We start from the raw sequence: 14,785 nt of genomic DNA, 5'->3' as shown, positions 1-14,785 counted from the left end.
TTTAGTATTTCATAATTTTTTAAGAACTCATAACTAAGAACTTTTTATCTTTCTTTCTCTCAACTATGTTCTTATATCTACTTCTAAAACCAATTTTTTATTGTCTCCTAAGCCAACTCTTTGTGCATACGATTTATCCTGAGATCTATTATGATATGATAGATCCAGGGGCAGATGTAAGAAGGGAGTAGAGGGGTCAGTTGACCCCATCTCATTTTTTAAAATATATGTATTCTTGTAGATAAGTAATGTGCTGATCCCATAAAAATATTATTTCTAATCCCACAAAAATTTAAACATACCAAAAAGTAAATGATAAAATTTAATTACCTAATTTTGATCCCGGTAAGAAAAAGTTCTGGCTCCGCCACTGGATAGATCATAGATACATGATATGATATCATGGATCTACCAGTTTCACTGGCTTGAACGTTTTGTAGAGCTTCACTGGTTGAAACTTCAACTTCATGCACAACGTCTCACGCGAGTGAGAAGAGAGACGTGAGAACCGGGCAATAAGCCACGCTCTCTTTGTTTGATATTTTGTTACAGATCCCTATAATATTTTTTGGATGTTTCATAAGAGTTTGCAAGTACACATGACTAGCGTTGTTAATTACCAATAAGTATTTTGCTAGGAAGAACAAGAGTTGTTAATCAAGGGTGAATCTATCTTACATATAAAACTTGTCCTAGGATGTTTGTAAATAACATGATGGTCCTCGGGAGTTTTAAACGTTTTCACCTAAATACAACTACAAAGGTAGATCGATTTTATTTAGGTCAAGTTTAAAACTCTTAACATTTGCTAACTGTAAAACGACACTATTTGCTAAACTGTTTTGTATATCGGATTTTTTTTTTGTAACAAGAAACGGATAAATTTTGCAAATAGCCGTGATAGAATGTCATCAAAGACACCAGATATATGCAGATTAATTTATTTTCGGATATGCTTATTGATGTATCTATAATTTGTTGTTAATTGTACATGATTAATAATATTTGCTTGCTTCTGCTCTATAAAAGTAAAGCAAGAACAGCCGGATATTTGATAACAAGGTAAAGAAAAACATCAACTCGCTAGAGGTTTTTTGGGTTTATTATCTCAAAAGTCTCTTGTTTGAATTTACAGAAAAGGAGGTCAACGTTATTGATCTTTTTGAGAGTAATCTTTAAGCAGATCTCATCTTAACCTAAAATATGTCAACATAATTTTTTTTTTAAAAAAAAATTGTTTTTGCTAAAAGTTTTCCAAACTGAAGTTCCACGAAAAGGGACATGTTGTTAATGCATATTGTGGCTAGTATGTGTTCGAGTGCATGTATAACATGTATGAGCATAAAGTAAAGAACACATAGAGATTTGTTAACGGGGTTCGTTTTCTACATCCCCGGGACCACGTCCAGAAACCATTTACTAGAAAAGGCCGGAACCTACAATTGCTATATGGTATCCGGCACACACACTTGTGCCTACCACTCTTATCTAGTTTACAATGGTTAGAGCAACTACTACTCATTGTTATTATGAAGAGCATAGTTCTCTATAACTAAACCACCAACAGATCTCGCCATCTGCCTGGTGGGACGACGCCACACACCTGTGTGCCTCTCTCAAGAATACCCTGGGCGCGTGCCTTTTTTCTTTGACGGCCTCCTGGTATTTATCTGATTGCCAAAACCCTAAACCTAGGACTTTTAGCAATCTTTCCTTTTTCTTCTCTTAAGAATAAGGAAGTTCTTCCTCATCTTAAATATATAACTTAAGATGTTTATCCAACTCAATAGCCACGTCTTGGCTTGTATAAGTCGAGCCCATGTTATCCACTTCTGTATTTCAGTAGTCGCCTCACAGCTTAGCTTCCTGAATGACTTCATGTACCACTTCTTGTACTACTTCCTGTACTACCACGTCTTTTAATTTGGCATATATCATGATCACTTCTGATAGCTTCTCAAGCCAGTCAGCACTACATCTTCACATGTTAGATAATCTGCACTTCCAACAAAAAAAAAGGTTATATCCACGAGTGTTTTCACTACTACCCAGTAATTGCTTTTTGAAAATTGGTGCCAAAACTCAAGTTAGATTCTAAACTAGGAAAATGAACACTTTAAAGAAAAGATTCTGAATCTGTCAAATCTTTCTTATAGAACACAATGTGTTTTTTTTAAACAGTGAACACAATGTTTAGTGTTCAATTTATAATCCTTATTAGAATCAAATTTGAGTTATGGTACCAACTTCCACCGCCATTATATAGAAAAAAACACTCGTAGATATAACAGTTTTTGTTGGAAGCGCAGATAATCGTTTTGGAATCAAAGCTTCATGCAATTGATCAATCATGTCCTCTTTTACGTCGCCTTAATTTAGAAATAAATTCACTACCAAAACATTTTTAGAAAAAGGTATACTGAAATTTGTGGAAGTTTTATAACGATCTGAGAAAATAAAGCTGTCATTGCTAGTAAAACTTCACACACTTGTCGATTGGCACATGTTATATATATCTTATGAAAAACGTCTCTGGCAAGTAATCTGCACATGTTATATTTTGCTAGTATTCTATCATTTCGTTCATTTCTAAGTATTTTGCTAAAGAACTGTCGCCTAAGGGAGAATATAGTCTCATTATGTATGATGGATTGTCACTTGTTTGGCTTAAGTTCCCTTTAGCAAAATGTTGATTACTAATGGAGCAGAGATTGGATCATATACAGTGATACTCCCACACTCATACAACAATCAGAACAAGACAGATACATCCTTAAGTAAAAACTTTCATCTCTCCCTAATTGTTATCCCCTTCGATTCAGCTTTATATTAGTTTAGTGGTTTGGTAATGATTTGTTGAATCAGTGTCTTATACATAATCCAGATAATGGTGGTGATCTGAGACGTCACCTGGAGAAGTTAGTAGAAGCTGAAAAAGTTCAAGATTTCATCAAGAAGAACCATTTTGGACAAGAAGCTATTTCGAAACCAAGTGAATCTTGGGAGTTTTATAGAGAGGCCATTGGTATGCACATACATATACGCATTTAGAAAAGCTGGTAGAGAAGAGAGAATTGGTGCATGAGCGTAGCTGAAATGAACATAGATGTTGTTAGAGCTTCTGTTTTGGTTCATGCCTTAGATTTGCAGAGCTTTATTCTCAGAGCTCGAGTGCTTACACTTTACAGACAAGCATTGAAGATAGCTCAGAGAGCTCCTCCTCATGCTAGAGATTCGTGTTCTTGTATATTGATGGGACGATGTTGGTTCGCTTAATGTTGAAGCGCTTTGCGAGTTGTATATCGATGGGACGATGACCGTGAAACCGGGTACGCAGACCGTGTCAATTGTTGGGTCGAACCGGTTTGGTCTATACGGGTCGGAATTTGGGTGGGGAAAACCGGTTGGCTGTGAGACTGTGTTCATTGACTGTGACGAAGCGTTTTCTATGTCTGAGAGGAGGGATGAGCCTGGTGTTGTGGAAATTGAGGCCTTTGTTTGAAAAAGTGTGAGATGGATTTGTTTGTTTTTCTATTTCAAAATGGTTTGATAAATTAAACATTTTATTATTTGGCTTTTAATAATTGGTTAAAAGATTAAACATTTTCTATCATTGCCTGCAACTGTAACCTTGCAAACTTTTGATAGTGGTTATTAGTGAAAAGTAGTATTGTGTGATGATCTTCAGTTTGCACCTTAATATTAGATTTACAAAAATAAGAAGCCCACAAATATGTTTGCTCAAAAGAAAAGAAAAGAAAAAAAGAGAAGTCCACAAATATGCATATGTTTTAAATTTACTGAATTTAATTTTTTACGGGTTAAAATTCCAGTCAAAAACAGAAAATAACACACACAACTTTGATTAGGTAAAAAGTAAGTAAATTTTAACTAATATCTTCTACATCATGGATTAGCAACAAAGTATATTATTGAGTGCTGCAAGGAATTGTGAGATCATTTCTCCATTATCTGCTACTTTTTTTTATATTTTTCCCTTATAGGTCCGGCCTATTATGAATAATTACCTAAAGTTAAAGATGTCTGGCGTCCCTTCAAAGTCGAACCCCCATCCTGAAACTTAAGAAAGACGCACATAATCATAAAATACGTGGAACGATTTGTCAGTATTATTGCGACAACTTGTCCTATGGACCCTATCGATCCCGGAGACCCCAGGTTCACAGTTCTGTAAGGCACCAATTTTAATCCCTCATAGGTGAATCTTCACTGATTTTTCCATGTAGGTTATTGATACGCTTGACGTTACTCGAACCCAAGAACTCACCCTTTAACAATTCTCACACAGGACAAGCTGCCACCAATTGAAATATAAATTAATTGGTGACATCTTGTCATGTGGAAGAATTATTAAAGAGTGAGGTCTTGGGTTCGAGTAATGCCAAGCGCATCAATAACTTACTGGGGGAGTCCGTGAGGATTCACATGTGAGGAGTTAGGATCGGTAACCTGCAGGACTGTGAGTCTGGAGTCCATGGGATCGGTAGAGTCTACAGGCAAAGTTGCACAAAAAATCAATTTTTATGTGACAACCCATCCCGCGGACGTTGTTTAATAGTCCTGTAGGACACCGATCCTAACTCCTCACATGTGAGTTTTTCCTGACTCTCTCATATAAATTACTGATGTGCTTAATATTCTTCGAACCTAAGACCTCACATTTTAATAATACTCTTACAGGACGAGCTCGCGGAGGTCCGAGAAAACGGGATGGATTGTCACAATTATGCCCTTAATTCTTTAGTCTAATGCGGTGCCTAAGCACCATCTTTCCCGGCCCTGTATATATTACTTTTTTTTGGTAAATTACACGTAACAAAGTATTAGAATTCAAATGTTTTTTTTGTTGACTATCATTTTCCGACAGAATATATCGCTTTCCAGAGTTTTTTTTGTCTGTGCACTTCATAATTTGGTTTGATTGCTTTGCTTTGCTTAGCTTAGCTGTTGTGATGCAATGAGAGAAAGACAAATGTGTGAATGTCTGGAACGTAAACGTGTCAAACACACAGAGGAATGACGCCAACAGATTTTGGCAAGTTGGGTTAAGAGTGGCCTGAATCTGATCTGTTGTCATTCTTAGTGATCAAATAATTTATTTTATTTAAAAGTTTTCTATTTATGTCAAAATTCTTATTTAATAAATATTAATATGAATTTCTAACTAAATAATATTCTCTCTGTTTCAAATTAATTGTTGTTATAGAGTATAATTTTTTGTTTCAAAATAAATGTCGTTTTAGAATTTTAATGTAAAATTTATTGATAATATTTTCTATTTCTTTTTTCTTTTTTTTTCTAAGAAATTTTTTTTTGCTAAGAATATTTCATTTTTCTATTGATTGAAATATAGTTATGTGTATTGATAATGATGTTTTTTATTTTGAAAATATGTAAAATTAAATATTTTTAATATGTGTCTATAAACCTAAAATGATAACTAAAATGAAACAGAAAGAGTACTATAAGTTGTAAGAGTTTTTTTTTTGGTCAAACTAGTTGTAAGAGATTTAAGTTAGAGAAATCGAAAGGGAAATGCTATTGCTCTTCCGTAAAATCACAACCAAGTAAATTCTATAAATCAACTTGTCCAAAGAGAGAAGAGAGAAAACATAATGGGAACGTGGCCAAGCAGAAGATAACTAGAAAACCGACACGTGACGACTTGAAGCTGCGACAAATCTGACAACGTGAATACAACTGAGAATATGACATGTGTATTATTTTTGTGCGACGAGTCTGGTCTTTGTTTATCGATGTGTTTGAATATTTGGGAAAGCCACGTGGGTGCTCTAAAGTCATTGACAGAAGTCTTCCATGATTCCACGTGTCGTTAAATGCACCAAATAATGGGTACTTTCGGTATATTAAGTTTCTCTCAATTAGACAAGACAGCTTGTAAGATTGTAATCTCTCTCGCTTCATCTATCTATCTAAATTCTCTCGGGCTCTTAATTTTTTGGATTTAATTGTTTTTCCCATAATTTATATTTTATAGTGTTCGTACGAGATTTTCTGGAGATTGTTATAAATTTGTGTGGGAATTTTATAAATAAAAAGAATCTTCGAAAATTGTTATTAGCTCTTAATTTTCTTGGTACTTGAATTGCTTTTTATCAAGAATATGTTGAACATGTCGGAAGCTGAGAAAAGGGCAAACGGAGAGATCTACCGGAATATTCCCCGACGAGATCTGTTGCAGAGTTTCATGTCCAAGAAACAGAAACTGTCGGTTCAAGAAGGAGAGGTAGAGATTGAGCTAGACTTAGGGCTTTCTCTCAACGGTAGGTTTGGTGTGGACCCACTTGCCAATAAGAGGCTGCTCGTGCGGTCACCTTCGATTCCTGACTTCGTGGTCAACGATGTTAGATCGGAGCTGAGTAGGACTTTCTCGTTGCCGGTGGAGACGGAAGAGTTGTTGAGGAAGAGGAAGGAGTTGCAGAGCTTGAGGAGGCTTGAGGCTAAGAGAAAGAGGTCAGAGAAGCAGAGAAACGCGAGGGATCAGAAACACAAAGCTGACAAGATCGTAGAAGAAGGATCTTCCGGAAGTGGTTCCTCTGGTTTGTCCGAACTCGACAACGCCCCTCCTCCTCCTGTTCAAGGTACCACAATAGTTTCTTGAATCTTCTAGGCTTTGTGACCTTTTAGGTTATGTTTGTGTGTCGGTCTTGTGATTCGGAGTTGTGTTATTGAGACATTTACTTGTGTTTGAAGCAACAACGAACAAGTCCAAAGAAACAAGCCCATCAAGTGCTCAATCTCTGCCGGCGGCTAGAAACATTATAGAAGACATGCCATGCGTGTCAACCACAGGCGAAGGACCCAACGGAAAAAAGATCGATGGGTTTCTTTATCGGTACATGAAAGGTCAGGAGGTGAGGATTGTGTGTGTGTGCCACGGTAGCTTCCTAACGCCTGCAGAGTTCGTTAAGCATGCTGGTGGACGTGACGTGACACATCCCTTAAAGCACATTGTTGTAAACCCATCTCCCTTCTTGTGACCATTATGGTCTCTCTTTGGGACAAGTATGTTTACCAAATTGTTGTATTCATTCGGAACAAATGTCACAACTCGAGGTGTATAAACATCATTTTTTTCTAAATCGTGGTTCCAGATTTTTATAGTAAAAAACAATTATCTATACATTCGTTCTTGTTTAGTTGGTATAGGTAGGCCAACGTCGTCCCCTTTTTTTGTCACAAAGGTAGGCCAAGGTCGTCTAGTTAGTAGTTTCTTTGGGGAAATGTTAACGTACCGACCAAGTCAATGTAGAAAACCAACATAGGATTCTATGATTGAGATCAGAGAGAGGTGGCCGTTTACTGCTTTTGAGTAAATTGGAAAAGAATCAAGATTATATTTTCTATTTCGTAGGATTATACCTTTTTATTTTGTTTTTTGTGCACCTTTCGTAGGATTATACATTTGTTTCTTTTTCTGTACATTAAAGAAAGCAACAATCTTGCCTAGGCCCTATAGAATGATTTGTTTCCATTCCAAAGCATCTGCGAAATATTTGATTCTTCGTGGACCATCTTTTACTTTTTTGTATGGCTTTGAACACTAGCACTAACGTTAGTAGAGGATGTCCAGTCAAGTTTGGGACTATAATTAGAGCTTATTATGACACAGTTGGTATCTTGGTAGCTACAACCCCAAGTGTATGCTTCTTGTCCACAAGAACCAGAATAGTAATAATAAAACATTACAAACCTATGGATCCAATGTGAATCCTCTTGAAAGAGAGGGGTGCCTTCGGTTTCTTTCTTTTCATATCAAACGAGTTATCCAATTATTTTCCCAAAGAAAAAGAAAGTTAAATAAATATCTCATCTGGTTAGCAGAGGATCGTTTTTTCTACCATCGAAATAAACTAGGTTCTACATTTTGAGATAAATCATTACGTTTGTGGATCCACCACATATATGATTAAAGATTGATCATACACTTAAAGAGTATCATGTGCGATTAAGAAATTTATAGTTCTCGAAATAACAATAATTACTATGATCGGGTTTTAGCACATGCAGCAGTCGTTCAAAGTTTCGATTTAAATACGAATTTATTCTATGAAGTGATGATTTATTTAAGGCTAAGGCAGTCTCCAAAAGTATTTTTTCTTTGTGATTGTTGCTAAAGGATTTTAAAGTTGCATTGATTTGCTATTATCTTCCATTTACTTATTTACCGATTCTTATATCTCTCGATATTTTTTATTCCATGTATTAAAATTTTGAAATACTAAATATTATTTTTATAGACTTGACTTGCGAAGGTCAACCAAGTTATATTTTTACTTTTGACTAAAATACTTAAATATCATATGCGTGTGTGATAAGGTCAAGTTTCAGTAAACATTTCTTTCTCAACAAGCTTATACATATCCACAAATTCAACATATACTAAAGTTTTCATACGTTGGGTCAATCCTTAAGTTTTTAACTCACAGTAATTGCTTTCTTCTACAAACTTTCAGATTGGATACTAATTCAATTACTAATCGCTTGAATAATTGCTAAATGATTATGTTTTCTTTTTGCTTATTGTTAGGAATGCAACGCCACTATACGAAATTTAACATTAATATAAGTAATCAATTACTGCGAAACATAAAATCATATATTATCAAAAATTGAAAACTCAGCTAACTTGTTTTTTCTACTATTTATAAATCTAAAATTATTGAACTAAAGTTTTCAAAAATTCAAACCGTATTATACAAACATCAATCTTAAACTTAATGAATTTGTTACAATCTTTAATTTCTGCCCACGATACGAGTAATCATCAAATCTATACTATTAAAAGGGAAGCACTCTTTAAAAATCTACTTATAAAAGGTTGTTGGACCCTTTTTTTTTTTTGTCTTCCTTATATATTATATGTTGTTCCTATTTAATCTCACTTTGTTATCAACAAAATAAATATTATTAATTGAGCTTTGGGCGTTTAATTTAAAAAATATAATTTAACTGATACAACCCATTCAGAAAATAAAATTATAAATCCAATTAACTTTTGTTACAGAAAAAAAATTAACCAAATTAACTTTAGACCCATTTTTTTACAAAATCCCAAATTATGAAGACCATTTTATACATAAATACATTTAAATGTAACATTATTTAAATTGTATGGATTTCTAATAATAAAATATCTGTCACAAACTGATTTTTTTTTTAAAAAAAAATTGATAATAGTTTGATAGAAAATTAAAAAAAGGAAAAAAAATAATACTTGCTTCACTATTTTGGTAAATTGATAATTAATATATTTATAAATAAAATTAACAATATTTGTTAAAAGAAATTTCTTATACAAGTCAAATGTATATTAATATATCAAAAATTTATAAAACAAAAAGCAAATTATATTTTTCTCAGTGGGTTAATAACGATCTTTTTTATTTTCAGATACTTTTACTATATTCATTTTATTATATTTTATCTCACTATATATGAGTTACTAGATTTTACGGTTCGACCACAAGTCTGATTCGGATATGAAAACTCAATAAAAACATTGTACCGGACTAAAATAATAATAATAGAACATCTTTAAAATATTTTAGATATCTAATAATAAATATAAATTCATTTAATATTTGAGTTTATGGTCACCAAAAAAATACCCGCGTTTTTTAAGCGCGGATCAAAATTTAGTAGTTAATTATAATGCAAAACCCACAACGATCAAGTTGTGAGAGTAGCCTTGAATCCTCTTGACCATTGGACCACGAAATTAATATGTTGTTTTTCCTATATAAATATTCCGGTCCTCAAATTGTCTATTTTCATTTGAATCGGCACGATTACAATGTTGCATTATCACTCAAATACTCAATACTAAAATGCTTTCTTTAATTAAAGAACGATGTGCACAGTGCCTATGGAATGATTTGTTTCCATTCCAAAGCATCTGAGAGATATTTGGTTTTCATGGACCTTTTATTTTTCTAGTATGGATTTGGTTCGTTTGGTTGTTCAGCAGTATTGATGAACACCAGCACTAAGTTCGTTTTACAATAGTTTTTGAGTCTTGAAAAGATAAAAATATTAATATTTAGTTACATATTACGGATTATATTTTAAAAGCAACTGATATAATATATGAATGATACTTGTAAAATACTCCCTCCGTTTTTTTATATAAGTCGTTTTAGAGGAATTTTTATGTTCCAAATTATATGACGTTTTCGGTTTTCTATGTAAAATTTATTAACACTTAATGTTATATGACCAATGATAATATACCTTCTATTTTATTATTGGTTGATTTGTGGTTAGGTAAATAATTAATGATGTTTTTGTTTAGAAAATATAAAAAATTAATGATTTTTTAATTCACGTGTATAATTCTAAAACGACTTATATTAAAAAACGGAGGGAGTAACTATCTAAAAATACATTAAAATTTCTTCGAGAACAATTATTTTATCCTTTTTTTTTATTTTTCAATTGTTTTTGTTTTTTTAGTGATGAGAAACTAAACTTAATGAAAAACTACTGTTTATAAGCCTATATCAGTATCACACACTTTGTGGCCCTTTTTAATTAAGATTTATATAAGAAAATCGCTTCGAACATAAATAGTGATAATGAAACATTACATCATGTTTACCTTTATTACAATCCTCTTTATATGTGCGAAAGATTAAGTCATTAAGAATTGTATAGTTATCGAAATAGCAATAATTAGTAGGATCGTGTTCTAGCACATGCAAATGGAGTGGTTCAAATTTTCGATTGAAATACGAAACTATTAGTCCTTCTATTTCATAACAAGTATCATTTTTTATCATTTTCCTCTTGTTACAAAAAAAAATGTCGCTTTACAATTCTAATATAAATTATATTTACTTTCAGTTAAAAATTAATTAAAAACTGCATTGATTTTATAAAAAAAAATTATTTATTTCAAATACTATTGTCTAAAAAGTATACTTACATATATTTTCGCCAATTTCTTAAGCTGTATATAAAAAATCAAAGTGACACTTATTTAAAAACATATAGAATATATATATTTAGAAAAAAGAAACGAAACTGTTATATGAAGTGATGATATATATAAGGCACTTCACTAATATATTGTTTCTACAACTTTGTAATTTGTATTAATATTATAAGATTTTAAAGTTGTTTTAATTTATTATTATCTTACAATTTCTCTTCTTCTACCAATTCTTATATGTCTTGATATATTTTACTCAGTTTATTAAAAGTCTTAAATACTACACATTATTTTTATGGACTTGACTTACAAAAGTCAACCAAGATATATTTTTGCTTTTGACTAAAGTACCTGAAATATCATATGCGTGTGTGATACGGTAAAGTTTCAGTAAACTTTTATTTCTCCACAAGCTGATACATAGCCGCAACTTCAACAGGGCTCAAACTTAATAAATTTGTAACAATCTTTAATTTCTGAACACGTTATGAGTAATCAAATATATATTACTAAAACTGGAATATTTTTGATATTGTTTTAAAACATGAATAAATGAAAATTGTTATGAAATATAAATAGCAGTATTTTTATTATTTCTTTTTATTTACACATTTAATCATTGCATTTACAATAAATTAAATATTTTTTGTACTTTTTTATTTATGGATTATGCCACTGTGTTTAAAATTAATTTAAAGTAACTAATTAAATTTCTGAAGTTTATCAAACCAAATTGATATTCATATATTAACCATTTTTAATATTATGTGAATATTACTTAAATCGTCTGTATTAAATAAGTATAACATTTATCCTATATTACATCAAATTACATTAAATTATAAATTTTATAATAAAATATTATATTCTACTATATATGTAAACTACAAAACATAAAAAAATATATATGAATTTTTTTTATAAAGCTAGCATTTTATAAGTTTACATTGAATATAAGTTAAATCAAATATCCGTGGGGAAGCGCTCATCAAATCAAAATCAAGTTCTAGTATTTTATTAGAATGTGAAACCTACAACGATCAAGTTGTGAGAGTAGCCTTGAGTCCTCTTGACCCTTGGACCACGAAATTAATATGTTGTTTTTCCTATATAAATATTCCGGTCCTCAACTACTTGCCTGTTTTCATTTGAATCGGCACGATTACATGATAACACCACTAATGTTGCATTATCACTCAATACTAAATATTACTACTATTTCATAATAACGCCAGTTGTGTTTTTCTGTGCACTTGTTTTGAAGCCGAGTGTGTTTAACAAAAATTAATTACATATAATAATCCATCAGTCTATTAATTAACTAATTGTGGACAAAAATAATAACTTGATAAAAAAAACAATAATAATAGAAATAAAATAACAGCGTAGACATTGTCTTCCGTTGAATCTTCTTCTTCCTCTGTTGTGGTCTGGTCTTATTAAAGAGAGAGAGAGAGAAAGCAAAAACAAATATCAGTCCCAAAAACACAAACGAAGATAAGGCAATTTTTGAAGAGAGAGAGAAGACTTTCCTGGAAAGTTTAGTGTTCCCCCAAGAAAGTCTGAATATTTCAATCAGAGTTAAGGCAGCTCTCGAGCTATCTTCAAAGTGGGTTTGTTCTTCTTCCCCAAAAGATCTCTCCTTTATGAATCTTTACTAAATTCCCACTTCAAAGTCTCAACCTTTCTTCCATTTTCTAGGCTTTTTGAATGCTGTACGGTTTAAAGCTTGTTCCTTTTTAGGCCTTAAGCTTATCTGAGAGATGGGAGAGTTTGAGTTAGATAGAGAAGAGAAGTTGATTACTGCCGCGAACTATCTCGTTCATGAACTTAGATCTGGCAAGAGCCTCACTAGAAACGCTAAGAAGGCTTTAGAGAGTCTCTCATCAGAGCTGTCTCGTGTAGTGGTGGTGAACTCTGAGGATGATAATAGATACGAGGAAGATGAGATCAAGACACGACTCAACGCTGTCTGCGAGAAGATCATGACTCGCGAGGTCGACGAAACCATGATCTGGGACTTGGGTTCAGAAGCAGGGAACGAGTTTCTAGACGCTGTGAACGAGCTGAGAGTGTTGATAGACGGAGGAACAACAGAGGAGGTCTCTCTGAGGAAAGCTCACGACGTTCTCCAAACGGCAATGGCCAGGCTTGAGGACGAGTTCAAGCATCTTCTCTCGGAGAACAAGTTACCATTCGAGCTCGAACACGCTTCCTTTAGGTCTGATCATTGCATTGAAGAAGGCTCTTTCGGTGCTGCTTCCACTGAGGATTTAATCATAGGAAGCAGCAGGAGAAACTCAGAGGAGATAGTAATCGATTTGGTTAGACCTGAGGTTATATCAGATCTCAAGAACATTGCCAGCACCATGGTTGCTTCGGGGTACGACCGGGAGTGTCTCCAGGTGTGTACAACGGTTAGAAAAGAGGCTCTTGATGAGTTTCTTTACCACCACGAGGTCGAGAAGCTGAGCATTGAAGATGTGTTGAAGATGGATTGGGCTACGTTGAATACAAACATCAAGAAATGGGTTCGGGTGATGAGAAGCATCGTGCAGGTGTACTTAGTTAGCGAGAAGTCTCTGAACGATCAGATCTTCGGGGAGGAAGAGGAGGAGGAGGAGTCTGTAACGTGTTTTGTCGATACAGTGAAGGCTCCTGTGATGCAGCTGCTTAACTTCGGTGAGGCCGTGTCTCTCGGGCCGCGACAGCCCGAGAAACTCCTCAGGATTCTTGAAATGTATGAGCTGGCTTCCGAGCTATTACCTGAGATTGATGTACTCTTCTCAGGTAATCAGCTCGGCTCCTCCGTGAGGGGAGAGTACAGAGAAGTGATGAGGAGGCTCGGGGAATGCGCGAGAGCGACGTTCCTCGAGTTCAAAAGCGCTATTGCCTCTGATGTTTCCTCTCATCCTTTCCCTGGAGGAGCGGTCCACCCGCTTACTAACTACGTTATGAACTACCTCATGGCGTTGACGGACTTTAGTCAGACGCTAGACTCGCTTCTCATGGAGCATGATGATGTGGAGGATCTCTCAATACCACCGTCGCCGGATGTTATTAGTCCGGCGATGGTGGTTGAAGAAGAGTCTGCTTACGAGAACTCTTCTTCGCCGGAGAAGTTTTTGGCCATGACTAAGCATTTCTACTCTATTACATCTGTTCTTGAAGCTAATCTTGAAGAGAAAGCGAAGCTGTACAGAGATGTGTCTCTGAGGCACATCTTTCTCTTGAACAACATACATTACATGACAAGGAAAGTGCTTAAGTCCGAGCTGAAGCATATCTTTGGCGACAAGTGGAACAGAAAGCATACGTGGAAGTTTCAGCAGCAAGCGACGGAGTACGAACGCTCCACCTGGCTTCCTGTCCTGTCTTTCCTCAAGGATGATACTTCAGGTTCTGGCTCTGGTTCAGGTTCAAGAAGCTTGCGGCCGAGGGAGAGGTTTCAAGGATTCAACACTGCGTTTGAGGAAGTGTACAAGGCGCAGACCGGGTGGCTGATCTCGGACGAGAGGCTGAGAGAAGATGTGAGGACGAAGGCGTCCATGTGGGTGATTCAAGCGTACTGGACGTTTTACAGTAGACACAAGAACAATGTGAGTGAGAGGTATATCAAGTACAGTACTGATGATCTTGAGAAGCTCTTGTTGGATCTCTTTGCTGGTTCTTCTAAATCCTTGAACAATTCTTACAGAAGATGAAGTGAATCAGATGATTGAACTTTATGTTATTGGTATACACATGTTTGTATTGAATTTATTTGACCTTTGTAATATTTATATTCATCATTTCATGAATATGTTTTAG

At 34.2% G+C, this 14,785-nt stretch overlaps 2 protein-coding genes across 5 annotated transcripts; both read left to right on the top strand.

Moving 5' to 3' along the window:
- The first annotated feature begins 5,890 nt into the window (after positions 1–5,890).
- On the top strand, positions 5,891–7,124 carry LOC106379871 (ninja-family protein AFP3-like). Its single transcript, XM_013819724.3, has 2 exons — positions 5,891–6,623; positions 6,736–7,124. The coding sequence occupies exons 1-2, from the start codon at positions 6,146–6,148 to the stop codon at positions 7,020–7,022; spliced, it is 765 nt and encodes a 254-aa protein (XP_013675178.2). The 5' UTR covers positions 5,891–6,145; the 3' UTR covers positions 7,023–7,124.
- A 5,243-nt stretch (positions 7,125–12,367) lies between these two features.
- On the top strand, positions 12,368–14,775 carry LOC106371098 (exocyst complex component EXO70E2-like). 4 transcript variants are annotated; one of them, XM_013811129.3, is made up of 2 exons: positions 12,368–12,584; positions 12,677–14,775. In XM_013811129.3, the coding sequence occupies exon 2, from the start codon at positions 12,739–12,741 to the stop codon at positions 14,677–14,679; it is 1,941 nt and encodes a 646-aa protein (XP_013666583.1). In that variant the 5' UTR covers positions 12,368–12,584; positions 12,677–12,738; the 3' UTR covers positions 14,680–14,775. The 4 variants fall into 4 exon arrangements, with proteins under 4 accessions (XP_013666583.1, XP_022560288.1, XP_013666584.1 ...); XM_022704567.2 differs by having other exon boundaries at positions 12,376–12,588; XM_013811130.3 differs by having other exon boundaries at positions 12,378–12,584; positions 12,719–14,775.
- The last annotated feature ends 10 nt before the right edge of the window (positions 14,776–14,785 follow it).

Source organism: Brassica napus, chromosome A2 (genome assembly GCF_020379485.1).
Source record: "Brassica napus cultivar Da-Ae chromosome A2, Da-Ae, whole genome shotgun sequence".
Taxonomy (NCBI): Eukaryota; Viridiplantae; Streptophyta; class Magnoliopsida; order Brassicales; family Brassicaceae; genus Brassica; species Brassica napus.
Note: the sequence above shows the minus strand (reverse complement) of the source record. Positions and strands in the feature narration are given on the sequence as shown.